Source organism: Phyllobates terribilis, unplaced genomic scaffold (assembly GCF_046119375.1).
Source record: "Phyllobates terribilis strain yellow unplaced genomic scaffold, ASM4611937v1 Scaffold_4__5_contigs__length_816908805, whole genome shotgun sequence".
Classification (NCBI taxonomy): domain Eukaryota; kingdom Metazoa; phylum Chordata; class Amphibia; order Anura; family Dendrobatidae; genus Phyllobates; species Phyllobates terribilis.
The window spans coordinates 48,382,754-48,402,689 of NW_027362764.1; the positions used below are offsets into that span (position 1 = coordinate 48,382,754).

The window sequence follows — 19,936 nt, forward strand, 5'->3', positions numbered from 1 at the left end:
CACGCAGATACCCAATATTTGGGGAAAAAATACTGTTTGGGCGCACGGCAGGGCTCGGAAGGGAAGGAGCGCTATTTGACTTTTTGATTGTAAAATTTGCTTGAATAATTAGCGGACGCCATGTTGTGTTTGGAGAGCCCATGTGTGCCCAAACTTTGGAGCTCCCCCACAAGTGACCCCATTTTGGAAACTAGACCCCCCAAGGCACCTTTCTAGATGCATAGTGAGCACTTGGAACCCCCAGGTGCTTCACAAATTGATTCGTAACAATGAAAAAGTGAAAAAAAAAACACTTTTTCATTTTTATGAATCAATTTGTGAAGCACCTGAGTGTTCCAAGTGCTCACAATGCATCTAGATAGATGCCTTGGGGGGTCTAGTTTCCAAAATGGGGTCACTTGTGGGGGAGCTCCAATGTTTGGGCACACAGCGGCTCTCCAAACGCAACATGGTGTCGCTAACAATTTGAGCCGATTTTCCGTTAAATTTGTTAGAGGACACCATGTTGCATTTAGAGAGTCCCTGTGTGCCCAAACATTGGAGCTCCCCCACAAGTGACCCCATTTTGGAAACTAGACCCCCCAAGGCACCTATCTAGATGCATAGTGAGCACTTGGAACCCCTAGGTGCTTCACAAATTGATTCGTAACAATGAAAAAGTGAAAAAAAAAACACTTTTTCATTTGTATGAATCAATTTGTGAAGCACCTGAGGGTTCCAAGTGCTCACTATGCATCTAGATAGGTGCCTTGGGTGGTCTAGTTTCCAAAATGGGGTCACTTGTGGGGGAGCTCCAATATTTGGGCACACAGCGGCTCTCTAAATGCAACATGGTGTCCGCTAACAAATTTAACGCAAAATTGGCTCAAATTGTTAGCGACACCATGTTGCGTTTGGAGAGCTGCTGTGTGCCCAAACATTGGAGCTCCCCCACAAGTGACCCCATTTTGGAAACTAGACCCCCCAAGGCACCTATCTAGATGCATAGTGAGCACTTGGAACCCCCAGGTGCTTCACAAATTGATTCGTAATAATGAAAAAGTGAAAAAAAAAACACTTTTTCATTTTTACGAATCAATTTGTGAAGCACCTAGGGGTTCCAAGTGCTCACTATGCATCTAGATAGGTGCCTTGGGGGGTCTAGTTTCCAAAATGGGGTCACTTGTGGGGGAGCTCCAATGTTTGGGCACACAGGGACTCTCTAAATGCAACATGGTATCCGCTAACAAATTGAATGGAAAATCGGCTCAAATTGTTAGCGGACGCCACATTGCGTTTGGAGAGCCCCTCTGTGCCCAAACTTTGGAGCTCCCCCACAAGTGACCCCATTTTGGAAACTAGACCCCCCAAGGCACCTTTCTAGATGCATAGTGAGCACTTGGAACCCCCAGGTGCTTCACAAATTGATTCGTAATAATGAAAAAGTGAAAAAAAAAACACTTTTTCATTTTTACGAATTAATTTGTGAAGCACCTAGGGGTTCCAAGTGCTCACTATGCATCTAGATAGGTGCCTTGGGGGGTCTAGTTTCCAAAATGGGGTCACTTGTGGAGGAGCTCCAATGTTTGGGCACACAGGGACTCTCCAAATGCAACATGATATCCGCTAACAATTTGAGCCGACAATTTGTTAGCGGATATCATGTTGCATTTGGAGAGTCCCCGTGTGCCCAAACATTGGAGCTCCCCCACAAGTGACCCCATTTTGGAAACTAGACCCCCCAAGGCACCTATCTAGATTCATAGTGAGCACTTGGAACCCCAGGTTCTTCACAAATTGATTCATAAAAATGAAAAAGTGTTTTTTTTTTCACTTTTTCATTTTTACGAATCAATTTGTGAAGCACCTGGGGGTTCCAAGTGCTCACTATGCATCTAGAAAGGTGCCTTGGGGGGTCTAGTTTCCAAAATGGGGTCACTTGTGGGGGAGCTCCAAAGTTTGGGCACAGAGGGGCTCTCCAAACGCAATGTGGTGTCCGCTAACAATTTGAGCCGATTTTCCATTCAATTTGTTAGCGGATACCATGTTGCATTTAGAGAGTCCCTGTGTGCCCAAACATTGGAGCTCCCCCACAAGTGACCCCATTTTGGAAACTAGACCCCCCAAGGCACCTATCTAGATTCATAGTGAGCACTTGGAACCCCAGGTGCTTCACAAATTGATTCATAAAAATGAAAAAGTGTTTTATTTTCACTTTTTCATTTTTACGAATCAATTTGTGAAGCACCTGGGGGTTCTAAGTGCTCACTATGCATCTAGATAGGTGCCTTGGGGGGTCTAGTTTCCAAAATGGGGTCACTTGTGGGGGAGCTCCAATGTTTGGACACACAGGGGCTCTCCAAACATAACATGGCGTCCGCTAACAATTTGAGCCGATTTTCCATTCAATTTGTTAGCGGACACCATGTCGCGTTTGGAGAGCCCGTGATGTGCCTAAACAGTGGAGCTCCCCCACAAGTGTCCCCATTTTGGAAACTATACCCCTCAAAGATTTTATTAAGGTGTATAGTGAACATTTTGAACCCAGAGGTACGGCACATTATTTGTTTACATTAGGTCATCATATTGAATAAGTTTTCATTATTCTTGAGCGCAAGTGCTCGCTACTTGAGTTTGCATCAGGTACTCAGGTATGCACCATGTACAGCGTGTGCTCGAGTGACATGCTCGAGTCCCTGCTCCGCATGTTTCACGGTTATTAGACACCCAAAAAAAAACATGCGGGGATCGCTCGTGCATGGCAGGCAATCCCCGTAAAGTTTTTTGGCCGCGAAGCATATGGGGCAGAGACTCGAGCATGTCACTCAAATACCCACGATACTAAATGCATACCAGAGCACCCGATGCAAACTCAAGTAGCGAGCACTTGCTCTCAACACTAGTCGCCATATCGTCATCTTTTTTTCTTACTTTTGAAAAAAATCCCAACCCCAGCCCTAACCCTAGCACAACCCTAGCCCCAGCACAACCCTAGCCCCAGCACAACCCTAGCCCCAGCACAACCCTAGCCCCAGCACAACCCTAGCCCCAGCACAACCCTAGCCCCAGCACAACCCTAGCCCCAGCACAACCCTAGCCCCAGCCCTAACCCTAGCCCAATCCTAACTCAAGAGTTTATTTTTGACGCCGTTCCTTGTGCGGTATAAGTGATTAGACGACTTTATTCTTCGGGTCGGTGTGATTACAGCAATGCCAGAATCATATGGGGTTTTTATGACTGACAGCTGTCACACACTAAAAGACGCATTTTTTGTAAAATCTAGTTTTTGCATCGCCATATTTTGAGAGCTATAATTTTTCCAGATTTTGGCAGACAGTCATGTGACGGCTCGTTTTTTGCGGGATGACTTGACGTTGTTATTGGTGCCATTTTCAGGCACGTGACATTTTTTGATCGCTTTCTATTCCGATTTTTGGGAGGCAGAATAAACAAAAACCAACAATTCAGGAATTATTATTTTTTTTTTTTTTATTCTGTTCCGCGTGTGGTAAAATTGATGAGGCAGCTTTACTCTTCGGGTCAGTACGTTTACAGCGGTACCACATTTGTATCATTTTTCTATGTTTTGGCGCTTATACACAATAAAAGCTATTTTATAGAAAAAAATATTTTTTAGTATCGCTTTATTCTGAGAGCTATAACTTTTTTATTTTTCGGCTGATGGAGCTATATGGCGGCTTGTTTTTTGCGGGACGAGATGACGTTTTCAGCGGTATCATTTTTATTTATATGCGTCTTTTTGATCGCGTGTTATTCCACTTTTTGTTTGGCGGTATGGTGATAAAGCATTGTTTTTTGCTTGTTTTTTTTTTTTTTTTTTTTACCGTGTTCACTGAAGGGGTTAACTAGTGGGACAGTTTTATAGGTCAGGTTGTTCCGGACGCGGCGATACCAAATATGTGTACTTTTATTGTTTTTTTTTTATTTTTTTTATAATAATATTTATTGATGGGTACATTATATTTTTATTTTTGGTGTATTATTTTTTTTATTTTTTTATAATATTTTTGCACATTTATTTATTTTTTTTTTTCCACTTTCACACAGTTTATACACTTTATTACTTTGTCCCACTCTGGGACTTTCACTTTTTTTTTTCTGATCGCCTGCATGGCACAGGAATGGAGCACCATCCCTATGCCATGAAGGCTGTCAGAAGTGCACAGTGTGAAGATTGCTTGGAGATGCACTGCGCATGTCCAAGCAATCTTCCTGCTCTCTGGTGACCCGGATGTTGTCATGACGACATCGGGTCGTCATGGCAACACCCGGGAAGCCTTTGCAGACTGCGCTGGAAGCCGGAAGAGGAGGTGAGTATCGCCGATCACCTCCCCTTGCCCCCGCAATGCCGCGATCGACTTCGATCGCAGCATCGCGGGGGTTAATGTGCTGGGAGCGGTGCGTGACCGCTCCCTGCACATAGTACCGGGTGTCAGCTGTGACAATCAGCTGACACCCGGCGGCGATCGCGCCCGCACAGCCTGTGTGCGGGCGCGATCGCGATGACGTACTAATACGGGTCTGGCTCTTAAGTCCCAGGGCACAGACGCGTATTAGTACGTCAGATGTTATTAAGGGGTTAAAGAGTTGAATTTCTTAAGTGCACTGTCTCTAAGAAATTCAACTTTTGAATTGGGGGCTGGAAACTGCAGTATAACACTGTCAAGACACCCCAAGAAGGTCCCCAGGATGATTTTAATAATTTTTAATAGTTGGTAATAAATATATTTTTAAAAAAAAAAAAAAAAAAAAACTTATTTATTTTTTTACAAATAGGAAGTTTTTACTAAGAATTGTGATTTTAAGAATCCATGTAGGGATTTTTTAGTGCACAATGCTGTTTCCAGGGGAAATAAGAGGTTAATTGGTTAAGAATGTATTATATGGAGTTTTTCAATGAAAGGGTTAATTGATTACAACACGTGGTCTAAATTTTGTAAAATACCACCCCTTTATAAAGCTGTCATTGTAACATTCCCCGTTACCCCACCTGATGAAGACGGCTTAGACCGTTGAAACGCGTTGTGGCAGTGGTATTGGAGGAAGAATAAAAGTCGGTTGACATCTACTAAATTGTCCAGTATTCCTTTGGCGCTCCCTGAGACCGCTGCACCATTGTTTACTCTTTTCCTCTTTGTCCTTCATGCTTAGTGAGGCACACAATTCAAAGATGGAGTCAACTTCTCCCCTTTTTATCTGGTTTCAGGTGTGATTTTCATATTACCTGTTACTTGCCACAGGCGAGTGTGAACGAGCACCACATGCTTGAAGCAAAGTTGTTTACCCACAATTTTGTCAGGCCCATTTTTGGGGTCTTGTGTGAAATTATGTCCAATTTGCCTTTTTTTCCTGTTTTTTTTGTGTTGTTACAATACACACAACATGTGTATAACAAAACATGTGCAATTGACTTAATGGAGAGAGCCCGCTGATGTTCATTTGGTATCAGGTCCTGCGTCCATCCAAAAATGTTGTCCAAACAGGCAATGGTTGAGTCTTGAATAATCATGGGTGCTTAGAAATGCTGGAAATTTTGGAGAGTTTTGGCTAAGAATAGCAGCATGCTTTCCTGAGGTTTCTATGCTCTGGACATAGAGGCAATTTTCGGGAGTGACGAGCTCTCATTTAGTCAGTCACCTAAGCTCCATTGCGGTGCACAGCCCCCTACTATTTGTCAGTAGCATGCAGTTTTTCTGTACGCAGTCTTCTTGTTAAAGAAAAAAAAAAGGTCCCATTACACAAATGAAGCCGGACAAAATCATTGATTTTAGCAGAATCAACCGACCACTTGGTATGTATGGGGGAGCTGACGGATGGATGACAGTTCATGTGTATGGGGGAGTCGGGAGACACTTAAAAGGGTTCAGTACAGTTTGTCGTTGGTTGAGCGTTCGTATGTAGAGGCCAAGTGGTCTCACCCGGTCGCCCTCTGCACCTAATCAGGAGATTTCTCCTGCTCCTTTGGATTTCACGATTTTGCGCACAAGTGACAGGAGTGAACTCTGCACATCTTCAACATTAATTTGTACGGGGTGCTCTTGCGTCCAAAAGCAAAAGCTGGTTGGGGGGTGTCAGACTATTTGCCTCAATTCAGGCGTGGTGCATCCATGAAAAGTCACATTATGGACTTTCAGAAAATATATGGGTACACATTTATTTCTATATAATTTTGGGATAGGTCAAAAGTGGCAAACTAGTCTTAAAGTCCCGGGCAGTCAAAGAGTTAACTTTCCATGCCTATATACCAGTAAGTCCTGACCGCGCATATCTCTCCATGGCGCTGGGACCTGCTGCACCTTCCTGCCTCCTGATAACGCCCCCACCACTACATTTATCACTGCAGATCCAGATAAGGGAGCCATGTAAACTCCAAAGCCTATTTTGTGTTGCTCCAGTAAAAATCTATCAAAATATGTGAAGAATGTAAGAGGAGACCACCCATCACTGCGGCGTACCTACAGGAATCAGCCATCGAATGCAGCAGCCAGGGAAGAGCTGCACGCTGGGCGAGAAAGCCGGCGCTCCTGGAGGGCGGAGAGCGTTTCATCTGGATCTGGAATCGACCTCTAGATCCGATTGTTGTGAATAAGTACCGGGGTGGCAGACCGCAAGCAGCAGTGAGAATGAGAAGGATGCACTTTATCAACTTCCTTAAAGGGATGTTCCAAGTTTAGACACATTTGGCCAAGGGGAAGGATGAGTGACTGCAGCCATTGACATTAAGCTGTACCTGCTGTGATGCAAAATTGCCATAAGGCGCCCAAGCGTGTTGATTGTTGGCAGATTCACCAGGCATCTACACATTATATGCACCGCTGAGGCCAGTGACTGGTTGCAGTGGTCACATGATTAATTTGGTGGTAGAATGGCTGCAGCACAGTAAGTGGACAAGCGAGGAAGGCCGGCGCTAGAACTTCGGGGATAAATGAGGTGAGCGGTGCGGATGACGTTACACCGCCAAGACATGTGCACGATAGACAGGTATCCTTCAAGTGTACAGTTAATTAGAATAGGACATGGGCACAGTACCGGAAATCGAACATGGGGCTTTGCAGGAGTCTGGGACAGGAGTGGACATATCGCTGATGCAGCTGCACCGGGGTCCAGTGGTGGAGGGGGCCCACCAGAATCAGCGACTATTTCAGCTAGATGTGCATCCTCGGACGCAAATTCAGTTGAAATGTATTGCGGTGCAAGAGATCTGCCGACTCCCTGCGCTGCTATACATGCCACCGGCATGCCTTTAACTGGGGGCATATGGCAGTGATGTCATGCGTCATGGCGAGGACGCCGAAGTCAGCTGCCGGCACCTGCGCCAGCTGCAGAAGAGGACTCCATGCGGTGTGGGATCATGGGGGAGGGGAGCATAATTGTCGGGTTTTTTAATGCATTGGAGAACAGAACAGGGCACATTAGACCAGGAAGTGGAGCAGGACGGTGGGGTGGGAGGGCCAGACATTAGACCAGGAAGTGGAGCAGGACGGTGGGGTGGGAGGGCCAGACATTAGACCAGGAAGGGGAGCAGGACGGTGGGGTGGGAGGGCCAGACATTAGACCAGGAAGGGGAGCAGGACGGTGGGGTGGGAGGGCCAGACATTAGACCAGGAAGGGGAGCAGGGTGGGAGGGCCAGACATTAGACCAGGAAGGGGAGCAGGGTGGGAGGGCCAGACATTAGACCAGGAAGGGGAGCAGGGTGGGAGGGCCAGACATTAGACCAGGAAGGGGACCAGGACGGGGGGGCCAGACATTAGACCAGGAAGGGGACCAGGACGGGGGGGCCAGACATTAGACCAGGAAGGGGACCAGGACGGGGGGGCCAGACATTAGACCAGGAAGGGGACCAGGACGGGGGCCCAGACATTAGACCAGGAAGGGGACCAGGACGGGGGCCCATTATACCAGGAAGGGGACCAGGACGGGGGCCCATTATACCAGGAAGGGGACCAGGACGGGGGCCCATTATACCAGGAAGGGGACCAGGACGGGGCCCATTATACCAGGAAGGGGACCAGGACGGGGGCCCATTATACCAGGAAGGGGACCAGGACGGGGGCCCATTATACCAGGAAGGGGACCAGGACGGGGGCCCATTATACCAGGAAGGGGACCAGGACGGGGGCCCATTATACCAGGAAGGGGACCAGGACGGGGGCCCATTATACCAGGAAGGGGACCAGGACGGGGGCCCATTATACCAGGAAGGGGACCAAGATGGGGCCCATTATACCAGGAAGGGGACCAAGATGGGGCCCATTATACCAGGAAGGGGACCAAGATGGGGCCCATTATACCAGGAAGGGGACCAAGATGGGGCCCATTATACCAGGAAGGGGACCAAGATGGGGCCCATTATACCAGGAAGGGGACCAAGATGGGGCCCATTATACCAGGAACGGGACCAAGATGGGGCCCATTATACCAGGAAGGAGTTTCAATATACCAGGAAGTGGACCAGAATGGAGTTCATCATACCAGGAAGGGGTCCAGAGTAAGACATTACACCAAGAAGTGGACCAGGATGGGGCACAGTATACCAGGAAGAGGCACAGTATACCAGGAAGGGATCCAGGATGCGGAACATTATACCAGAAAAGGGTCCAGAATGGGAGACATTAAGATGGGGACCAGGGAGGGACACACTATACCAGGAAGTGGACCTGGATGGGGAACATTATACCAAGAAGGAGACCATGTTGGGAGACATCATCCCAGGAATGGGCTCAGTATGGGTAACATTATAACTGCAAGGGGCATCCCTTAAGACATACCATTCTCTAGTTTTGTATGGGATGGTCCCTTATTACGTAGCGTCCTCTTTTATGTACAGTGCTATGCCATTATTACATAGTATTAGGTCTTGTTATATATAGCACAATCTCTTACATAGCATATTCTCTCTAACTTGCATAGTCCTCTCTTGTTAGATATACAATGACTGCTGACGGAGCAGCATCTGACCAGAAAACCAGTCCATCAGCTCCTCCATCAGAAAAGCAGCTTTCCCCTGCCCCATCAGCCGTCATTTCAGTTATATGTAACAAGAGAATCCGATCTGTAAGGTACGGTGCTGTACATAACGAGCGGGCACTATATAATAAGGGACAGTAATATACCCAATGAGAGGAGACTATGTAATATGTTTATCTATCTGTAGATTGGTTGCCATAAAAGTAGAGGGGCCTAAACACATTTCTTGCACAGGGGCCCCAAGCTGTTAAAAGGGAACCTGTCAGCTGATACTTGCTGTCCACCGACGGGGTAGCATGTATCAAGCACCGGCTGTAGCATCTCAGACGGCCATGTTTGACTCTGAAGCACTGCGGCATTATAGAGGAAAATACTTTTATAGCCGCTGTGCTGTATACTAGTCGGACAGGCGGATCCCCGGCAGCTTCTCCCCATCCACTGCCCTGGATTGACAGATGTCTGTCTACATACAGGCATAGGAGGAGACCAGACCGCAGGCTGGGAAAGTCGCCAGAGACAGTCTATCCGACTAGTATACAGCGCGTCGGTTATTAACCACTTCATGTGGCAGTGTCATTGTCTTTGATGCAAGCTCCGGCGCTGAGCCCGCATCTTTCCCTGCACTTGATGGGTGATTTAATCAGCCATCATCTACCTCTAACAGGTGCGGGGGGATCTGAGATCCACCGGCGGCTGATAACCAGTTAAATGCCGCTGTCAATCACTGACAGCGGCATTAAACACGTGCCATCCAGAAGCAAGTCACAAGTCCCGCCCATCAGCGCCCGTCACGTGATCGCTGGGCACCGATTGGTTGTCACGACAGCCGTTGATAGATCGTGATTTTTGCTATACATAGCAGTGCTGTAGTGTTGCTTTGTGTAGCACAGGTGATCGGATGATTGCAGGTTCAAATGACACTTGAACACAAAAAAAAAAAAAAAAAAGTTTTCAAATATATTAAAAAGAAAAAAACAAATAACTTCCCTTTTGTCCCATAAAAAAACAACAACACACATTTGCTATCACTGCATTCAGAAATGTCCGATCAAAATATAAAATAAATTAATCTGATCATAAACGACGCAAGGAGAAAAGAAAAAGAAAGATACGCCAGAATTATGTTTTGGTTTTTTTTTTGGTCGCCACAACATTAAAATAAAATGCATCAAGAGGCGAACAAAACATCATATCTACCCCAAAATGATATCAATAAAAAGTCAGATCAAGCCACAAAAAAAGAAAAAAAAAATAAGCCCTCATCCAGCCCCAGGTACCAAAAAATAAAAACGCTACAGGTCTCGGAAAATGGCGACAAGAAAAAAAACAGCCGGGGGGGGGGGGGGGGGGCTGGGCAGCCGGGGGGGGGGGGGGGGCTGGGCGGCCAGGGGGGGAGGACTGGGCAGCCGGGGGGGGGACTGGGCAAGGACTGGGCAGCCGGGGGGGGGGGGGGGGGGGAGAGGGGGAGAGTTCTGGGCAGCCGGGGGGGAAGAGGACTGGGCAGCCGGGGGGGGGGGGGGGGGGGGGGGGAGAGGACTGGGCAGCCGGGGGGGGGGGGGGAAGGACTGGGCAGCCGGGGGGGGGGGGGGGAAGGACTGGGCAGCCGGGGGGGGGGGGGGAAGGACTGGGCAGCCGGGGGGGGGGGGGGGGGGGAGAGGGGGAGAGTTCTGGGCAGCCGGGGGGGGAAGAGGACTGGGCAGCCGGGGGGGGGGGGGGGGGGGGGAGGACTGGGCAGCCGGGGGGGGGGGGGGAAGGACTGGGCAGCCGGGAAGGGGGGGGAAGGACTGGGCAGCCGGGGGGGGGGGGGGGAAGGACTGGGCAGCCGGGGGGGGGGGGGGAAGGACTGGGCAGCCGGGGGGGATGGGGGAGGACTGGGCAGCCGGGGGGGGGGGGGGGGGGAAGGACTGGGCAGCCGGGGGGGGGGGGGGGGGAAGGACTGGGCAGCCGGGGGGGGGGAGGACTGGGCAGCCGGGGGGGGGGGGGAAGGACTGGGCAGCCGGGGGGGGGGGGGGGGAAGGACTGGGCAGCCGGGGGGGGGGGGGAAGGACTGGGCAGCCGGGGGGGGGGGGGGGGAAGGACTGGGCAGCCGGGTGGGGGGGGGGGGGGGGGAGAGGACTGGGCAGCCGGGGGGGGGGGGGGGGGGGGGAGAGGACTGGGCAGCCGGGGGGGGGGGGGGGGGGACTGGGCAGCGGGGGGGGGGGGGGGGAGAGGACTGGGCAGCCGGGGGGGGGGGGGGGGGGAGAGGACTGGGCAGCCGGGGGGGGGGGGGGGGGAGAGGACTGGGCAGCCGGGGGGGGGGGAGGACCGGGCAGCCGGGGGGGGGGGGGGGGGAGGACCGGGCAGCCGGGGGGGGGGGGGGGAGGACTGGGCAGCCGGGGGGGGGGGGGGAGGACTGGGCAGCCGGGGGGGGGGGGGGACCGGGCAGCCGGGGGGGGAAGGACTGGGCAGTCGGGGGGGGAGAAGGACTGGGCAGCCGGGGGGGGGGGGGGGGAGGACTGGGCAGCCGGGGGGGGGGGGGGGGAGGACTGGGCAGCCGGGGGGGCCGGGGAGGACTGGGCAGCCGGGGGGGGGGGAAGGACCGGGCAGTCGGTGGGGGGGGGGGGGGGGGGAAGGACTGGGCAGCCGGGGGGGGGGGGGAGGACTGGGCAGCCGGGGGGGGGGGGGGGGGGGACTGGGCAGCCGGGGGGGGGGGGGGGGAGGAGAGGACTGGGCAGCCGGGGGGGGGGGAGGACCGGGCAGCCGGGGGGGGGGGGGGGGAGGACCGGGCAGCCGGGGGGGGGGGGGGGAGGACTGGGCAGCCGGGGGGGGGGGGGAGGACTGGGCAGCCGGGGGGGGGGGGGGACCGGGCCAGCCGGGGGGGGGAAGGACCGGGCAGTCGGGGGGGGAGAAGGACTGGGCAGCCGGGGGGGGGGGGGGGGAGGACTGGGCAGCCGGGGGGGCCGGGGAGGACTGGGCAGCCGGGGGGGGGGGGAAGGACCGGGCAGTCGGGGGGGGGGGGGGGGGGGAAGGACTGGGCAGCCGGGGGGGGGGGGAGGACTGGGCAGCCGGGGGGGGGGGGGGACCGGGCAGCCGGGGGGGGGGGGGGGAGGACTGGGCAGCCGGGGGGGGGGGGGGACTGGGCAGCCGGGGGGGCCGGGGAGGGGGGGGGACCGGGCAGCCGGGGGGGCCGGGGGGGGGGGGGGGGGGGGGACCGGGCAGCCGGGGGGGGGGGGGGGGGAAACTGGGCAGCCGGGGGGGGGGGGGGGACTGGGCAGCCGGGGGGGGGGGACTGGGCAGCCGTGTAACGTGTGATAAAGTGGAGAACCCCTTTAAGGAGCACAAACGCATTTTACTTACCGGCGATGGCTCCAGCTAAGAGGAGATACCCGGGGCTAACTCTGCCGTCCTCTCCAGCGAAGCCGCTTTTCATGTGTGCATAGCAGGGAAAGTATATGGCCGAAAAGGGGATATCCCGGAGAAAGCAGGCCTTGGCGCCCTATGTGGGAGACAAACCAAGACGGGTCAAGTACAGATGAGCAATTCTATCGATATAAACGTGTTCACACGCTGCGGTCAGATCACGTTTTACTGCGGCTGACTGATTCCTTTACTCAGGAGCTGGAAAGCCTCGGTGCCGTCAGTCCTGGGAACCTAGAGAGAGATGATGTCTGTGCCCCTATATATTAGATTAATGTAGAGTAAACTTGCTGATTTCGTTGGGACTGGCTGAACATCCCATTTATATGGGGGGAATTTCCAAGTTCCTCTGAATGAGAAAGATTTGGCTGTTTGATTTCAACATGCCCTATCCTTTTGTCCTATGGCGAGATAGGCCATTGCCCATCACCTCTGACCACAGCAGCTTACTACCCTCTCTCCATTCACAACGCTGACATTTGTACGGGTGATAGGGAGGAACGGCTTTCCTGCAGTCCGTCAATCAGGGAGAGGGGGCAGATCTCTCCTAAATTCACTGTTCCCGATCTCTTTGTCCGGTGCACTCATTTTAGCTAAAACAGAGTACTGACTTGCAGCTGTAACATTCTGCCCTTGCAAAGGGCAGCCTATAAAGATAACCTATCTGCTTTCCCAGGGAGGTAGGCCGCCATTGGAGTTGTCCGGCAGCGACTTATTCCCCTCTCCCTCTGCCAAATACGCTTGTACATGGGCAGGTAGGGAGGAAGAATTATCTGTAGAATAACGGTGCGGCGTCACAGAGCGTCTAACTCAGCCAATAACCACGTGACTGTGAAATAAAACTGTTCCATTGGCCCATCGGTGTAGTCAGAGTGCCACCGGCATGGTCTGTCGCACCCTAACGCATTAAATTCATCAGCATCAATATTTTTGCTCAGTGTTGTACCAAATTTATTTTTACATATTTTTTATTTTTATGTATAGAAAAATCTATCTAAACATAAAATGTGCAACATTATAAATACAGCGAAACAAAGATGTGCGCACATTGGTCCATCAGGGTAGTCAGAGCGTTGGCTTCGCGGCCTGTCGCACCCTAATGCATTAAATATTTTTGCTCTGTACTGTACATTTTTACATTGATTTTTCTATACATAATTTTTTTTAAAATATATATAAAACCTAAATGTGAAGAATTTTAATAAATACAGCAATCACCCCGATCCCCGCAAAAACCCTGAGGACGGAAAATGAGGGAGGTAAAGTATTAAAGTTTTAGCCAAGTTTTAAAAGTGTGCATGATATTGACATATGTGGCACCACTTATTTTCAATATTAAAAAAAAAAAAAAAAAAAAAAATGGTAAGCGACCCCTACTGCTTACCTATGAAAACTATCAATCCCCTTTAATATAAAGTCGCCGTCCCATTAAACCCCCCCCCCACTTCTTGGTACCAATAAATCCCGCTGCTCGTCATCCCAGTGCACAAAGAATGCGCCATCATTTATCCATAAATTTCCACCCCCCCCCCTCGTATGTGGATGCATTCATCCAATGAATGCAAAACAACTTTTTTTTTTTTTATTACCGTGTATAAAATAATCTGCAAACGAATCGCGGCGAGGCATTAAATCTCAATTAATAATCTAAAAAAGAAAAAAATGCAAATAATAAAAATAAATAAATAAATAAATAAATAAATAAATAGGCAGCGGCTGCGGTTACGGGCCGCCACGTCAGGTGTCACCCATTGTGTTAGGCTGAGTTACGTCCCGGCTTCTGTCGGGAAATGACGAATGTCCGGACTGAGAGATCATTTATTAGGATGCTGTATAAACATAAAAAGTCGTGTTTAACCCCTTACTGCTCCAGGTGGGACTGATGGACGGACAGGGGTGGGGGGGGTTACCCACCAGGCTTGGAGAGCTTTTCTTTAGCATGCTAATTCTTGCATATTCCATAAAAAATTAAAAAAAAGCAGCCGTACCTGCAAACGGAGGCTCTAAAAAACAGCCATCTCTACAACAAGGGGAGAGTAATTACGCTCACAAAGGCACCTCTGTGTCGGGTTGGGCAGAAGGAGCCAGCACGTCTGGGAGACGCAGGCTTAGCCCGGTCTCCTGCAGTGAATGCACATTGTCTCGTGCAAGGGGGAAAATGCCAGACGGGGAGGGAGAAGCCTTCATCTATAGAAGACAGAGGTGCACCTTGTCTGCTGGGGTTATTTAATGCTCCTGTCACCTGTATACGCTCCCACCCCCTCTTAAGTACTTTTTTTTTTCTCCCCCCTTCCTTTCCCTTATACCTTACAGGTCTAGAAATAATTGCCATTTGGAGTCAATGGCTGCAAACAATAGGCAGCAACTCCAACGTTGTCCACCTCCCCCGGCGAAATCAGGGATGGAAACCCCAAGGATTACCTGTGAAGGGGTGCCTGATCAAATGCTATTAGATAGGGGAGGGAGGGGGGGTGTAAAGGTCCATTTAATCCATTTACATAAATGGACACCTTCTCTAAAATATTTGCTACTGTTTCTACAAGTTTATTATGAAGGAAGAGCAATTAAAGTGAATATTCTGATAATTCAAAATCTGATAATCCGGCAGGAAAAAAAAAAATTGTATCAATTTTTTTTTCAATATTTTGCATGAAAGAGAATAAGAGAAGCAAAGGGTTATTCTCCGGTCTTCATAGATGGATATTTTTTAGATAGAGCTTGTAAATACAAACACTTCTGCAATTTACCGCTTATTAAAATTTGCAGCCGTTTGAGTTTTTAAACACTTTTTTTTTTTCTGTTTACACCTTGTTGCCTAGGAGACCGACCACCACTGCGGTCTAGCTTGTAAACTCTAATCTGAGATTAGTACCAGATATTCTTGCATTGATTAAAACAAAAAAACACTCTTAAAAGTTGAATAGAAAAGAGCTTGTGAGCACTGCGTCTGTTAAGCCATCCAGCAGCGGTGGTCGGTCTCCAAGGTAACAGGCTGTAAACAAAAAGTATTAATATCTCAAGAACTGATGAATATTTAAATTAATAGTAAATTGCAAAAGTGCTTGTAATGTGCGCCAAGTACTGGAAAAAAAAAAAAAAAAATAATCGAAATTTTTCAGTTGCCGTACATCCCTATAAAACAAAAAAACACAAAAAGACAGCAATCAAAACGTGCAATTCGTCCCAAAATATTATCCATAAAAAAAAAATAAAATCTTCCCATGCAAAAAAAAAAAAAACACAGTTCCAACTTTGGCAGAATAATAAAGTTACGGGTCTCAGAAAATCGCGACAAAAAAAGTTTTATTTTTTAAAAAAAGTTTCTTTAACCACTAAAGAATAAAAAATAAATCTTGTACGCTTGGTGCGATCGAACAGTCTTGAAGTCATGTTACCAGGTCAAATTTTACCGCAAAATGGACGGTGCAAATACAAAACCCCAAAAATAATGGTGGAAAATAAATAAAAAAATATAATATAATCTCTCAATAGCCATACACTTTTTTTTTTATATTTAACTCTTTCTCCACTTCCAATACAAAAATCACCTAGTCATGAAGGGGTTAATGTAAATTAAGGGGGTGTTAGAATTTTTTTAAAATGAAGGCGGCATACAGCACTAGGATATGCCGACAGTCTATGATTGGGACATCCATTGATACTGAAAATCGAGGGGATGCAGCGCTGGTGTAGTAGCAAGCCCCATAGCCAGTTTTCCCGGGGAGCTGCAGCAGAGTCCTAGTAACTGTAATGGGGCCAGCTGCTGTAATACAGCCTCCCATGTACACTTTCTGACCTTTCTGGGACCCCAAACAATTCAGCGATTCTCTAGTTTCTTAGATTTTTTTGCCGCTTGTTTGGAAAGGGGCAGATTCATGGTAAAGGAAGAAGTAGTAATATAGATCCCATACTGCAGAAGTCAATGGAGTGTAACGATGCGGATCTGTAATATGGACTTGTATGAGGAGGTTTCCTCCGTGTTAAACCTCTGTGCAAGGAGCAACTCAATGATTCAAAGCAAGGAGAGCTCTTCACAGAAAATGATGACGACTTACCTTATACAGTCCAAAGAAGCCCAGATCTCGGAGAACGCTCAGGGCGCTAACACGTGGGCCAGTGGTAATCTCTCCTGCCACTTGCAATCGGATCTTCACAATTTCCAGGGGATTGGTGAATATTACTTGTGAGCCACCAGCCTAAAATACAAGACATGATTATACTGTGTGTGGAAAATTATAACCACTATAATACTGCCCCCTATGTACAAGAATATAACTACTATAATACTGCTCCTATGTACAAGAATATAACTACTATAATACTGCCCCCTATGTACAAGAATATAACTACTATAATACTGCTCCTATGTACAAGAATATAACTACTATAATACTGCCCCTATGTACAAGAATATAACTACTATAATACTGCTCCTATGTACAAGAATATAACTACTATAATACTGCCCCCTATGTACAAGAATATAACTACTATAATACTGCTCCTATGTACAAGAATATAACTACTATAATACTGCCCCCTATGTACAAGAATATAACTACTATAATATTGCTCCCTATGTACAAGAATATAACTACTATAATACTGCTCCCTATGTACAGGAATATAACTACTATAATACTGCCCCTATGCACAAGAATATAACTACTATAATACTGCCCCTATGTACAGGAATATAACTACTATAATACTGCTCCTATGTACAAGAATATAACTACTATAATACTGCCCCCTATGTACAAGAATATAACTACTATAATACTGCTCCTATGTACAAGAATATAACTACTATAATACTGCCACTATGTACAAGAATATAACTACTATAATACTGCCCCTATGTACAAGAATATAACTACTATAATACTGCCCCTATGTACAAGAATATGCAGTAACTACTATAATACTGCCCCTATGTACAAGAATATAACTACTATAATACTGCTCCTATGTACAAGAATATAACTACTATAATACTGCTCCCTATGTACAAGAATATAACTACTATAATACTGCCCCTATGTACAAGAATATAACTCCTATAATACTGCTCCTATGTACAAGAATATAACTACTATAATACTGCCACTATGTACAAGAATATAACTACTATAATACTGCCCCTATGTACAAGAATATAACTACTATAATACTGCCCCTATGTACAAGAATATGCAGTAACTACTATAATACTGCCCCTATGTACAAGAATATAACTACTATAATACTGCTCCTATGTACAAGAATATAACTCCTATAATACTGCCCCTATGTACAAGAATATAACTCCTATAATACTGCTCCTATGTACAAGAATATAACTACTATAATACTGCCCCTATGTACAAGAATATAACTACTATAATACTGCCCCTATGTACAAGAATATAACTACTATAATACTGCCCCTATGTACAAGAATATAACTCCTATAATACTGCTCCTATAAATTCTTGACCATAGTAATCAGTATAATTGCAGTTATAATTTCATTCATATTGCACCGATCCAAAGGTATAACAAAATGTCTTATATAGGAATAGAAAGAAAAAAAAGTGGTGAGAATGACAACGGACGTCTGGAAAGGTGGAAAGGAATCTTATGGAATGAATAATTCCAACTGGTAGAAACAGATTAGTTGAAAACTTCACAAGTTGTGACCAGCAATGCCATGTTCTGAAGAGGGAGGAAGGAGAAGGAAAAAAAAAAAAAAAATCAAAGTGTGCAGCATTTCATCTTCATGTGTGTGGCGGAGTGCTTAGAAGTTCGGCCAAGTTGCAGAACAACCCACTTGACTGACATTACAAAGGCATTTAGGTCCCAGACTCCTGTGTCACAACATGGTGTTCAGCTAGCATGCCCGTTACTGCGGCTCTGTGTACAGGGAGCTGCTGAAAATAAAGGAGAATCTCGCCTCTCAAAATTTACTATAATATATATACATCTAGCTATAAAAAAAAGGCAAAAATACAAATCTGAACGCACGTAATCCAAAAACTTTTCCCTTTATTTCAATCCCAAGAACACTAGTATTACCAAAGACTTGTTTCAATGCAGTTTTATATGTCGCATCTTTTGCAAATATGTTTGTTTTTTTGGTGTTTTTGTCCCACCCAAGACCCCTATCCAAAATTAAAAAGAAGAAAAAAAAAAGGAGATACGCTGCTGATTTTGCAAGGTTTAGTCATGTGATGGGTCACGCGACCGCTGACATCGGCGGTCGCGTGACCTGTCACATGACTGAATGACAGCATGGCAGGTCCTTTTACACAACCGCGAGACAACGGGAAGACCGGACACATCGGATAAGGAGACCGGGGGCCATCAGAAGGGGAGTATGTTTTTTTTTTTTTACCATTTTTATTCTTTTTTTTTCTTTTTTTTAACTATTACTTGGTCACACTATATAAATCCATGCCGGTTGCCGGTTGGATGGATTTATATAGTGTGACCAAGTTGTCAAGTACTTTCCAAGTGATGCTAAAATCGCTTGGAAAGCGCTTGGCAACCCGCATGCGCAAAACGCTTCACTTACGCATGTCCCTGGCAGGAAAAATGCATGTACAATCCGCATGTACAATCCGCATGTACAATCCGCATGTACAATCCGCATGTACAATCCGCATGTACAATCCGCATGCTTTTTTTCTGGCAGGGAGATGCAGAAACGCTCAGGAAAAATCCGCAGCATTTCTGCATCGTGGGCACATAGCCTAACTTAATATTTGATCCAGAAACCTTTGTTTGCAGTTACAGAGGTCAGACGTTTCCTGTAGTTCTTCACCAGGTTTGCACACTCTGCAGCAGGGATTTTGGCCCACTCCTCCATACAGATCTTCTCCAGATCTTTCAGGTTTCGGGGCTGCTGCTGGGCAACATTGGGTTTCAGCTCCTTCCAAAGATTTTCTATTGGGCTCAGGTCTGGAGACTGGCTAGGCCACTCCAGCACCTTGAAATGCTTCTTACGGAGCCACTCCTTAATCGCCCTGGCTGTATATTTCGGGTCATTGTCATGTTGGAAGACCCAGCCACGACCCATCTTCAATGCTCTTACTGAGGGATGGAGGTTGTTGGCCAAAATCTTGCGATACATGACCCCATCCATCCTCCCTTCAATACGGTGCAGTTGTTCGGTCCCCTTTGCAGAAAAACACCTCCAAAGTATGTTTCCCCCACCATGCTTCACGGTTGGAATGGTGTTAATGGGGGTTGTACTCATCCTTCCGCCTCCAAACACATCGAGTGGATTTGATACAAAAAAGTTCTATTTTGGTCTCCTCTGACTACATGACCTTCTCCCATGCCACCTCTGGATCATCCAGATGGTCACTGGCAAACTTCAAATGGGCCTGGACATGTGCAGACGTGAGAAGAGGGACCTTGGCGTGCCCTGCAGGATTCTAATCCATGACAGTAGTGTGTTACTAACGGTAATGTTTGAGACTGATCCCAGCTCTCAAGTCATTGACCAGGTCCTTGTAGTTCTGGGCTGATTCCTGACCTCTCAGAATCATCCTTACCCCACGAGGAGAGATCCTCTATGGAGCCCC

The 19,936-nt window shown here is 47.9% G+C and overlaps 1 protein-coding gene across 1 annotated transcript in view; it reads right to left on the minus strand.

Moving 5' to 3' along the window:
- Positions 1-19,936, minus strand: part of SLC25A13 (solute carrier family 25 member 13) — a 109,443-nt gene that overhangs the window by 17,627 nt on the left and 71,880 nt on the right. Inside the window, exons 14-15 of the mRNA XM_073677316.1 lie at positions 16,421-16,561; positions 12,306-12,444 (exon numbers count right to left, since the gene is read on the minus strand). Coding sequence (XP_073533417.1) covers positions 12,306-12,444; positions 16,421-16,561 — 280 coding nt within the window. The remainder of the gene's footprint in view (positions 1-12,305; positions 12,445-16,420; positions 16,562-19,936) is intronic.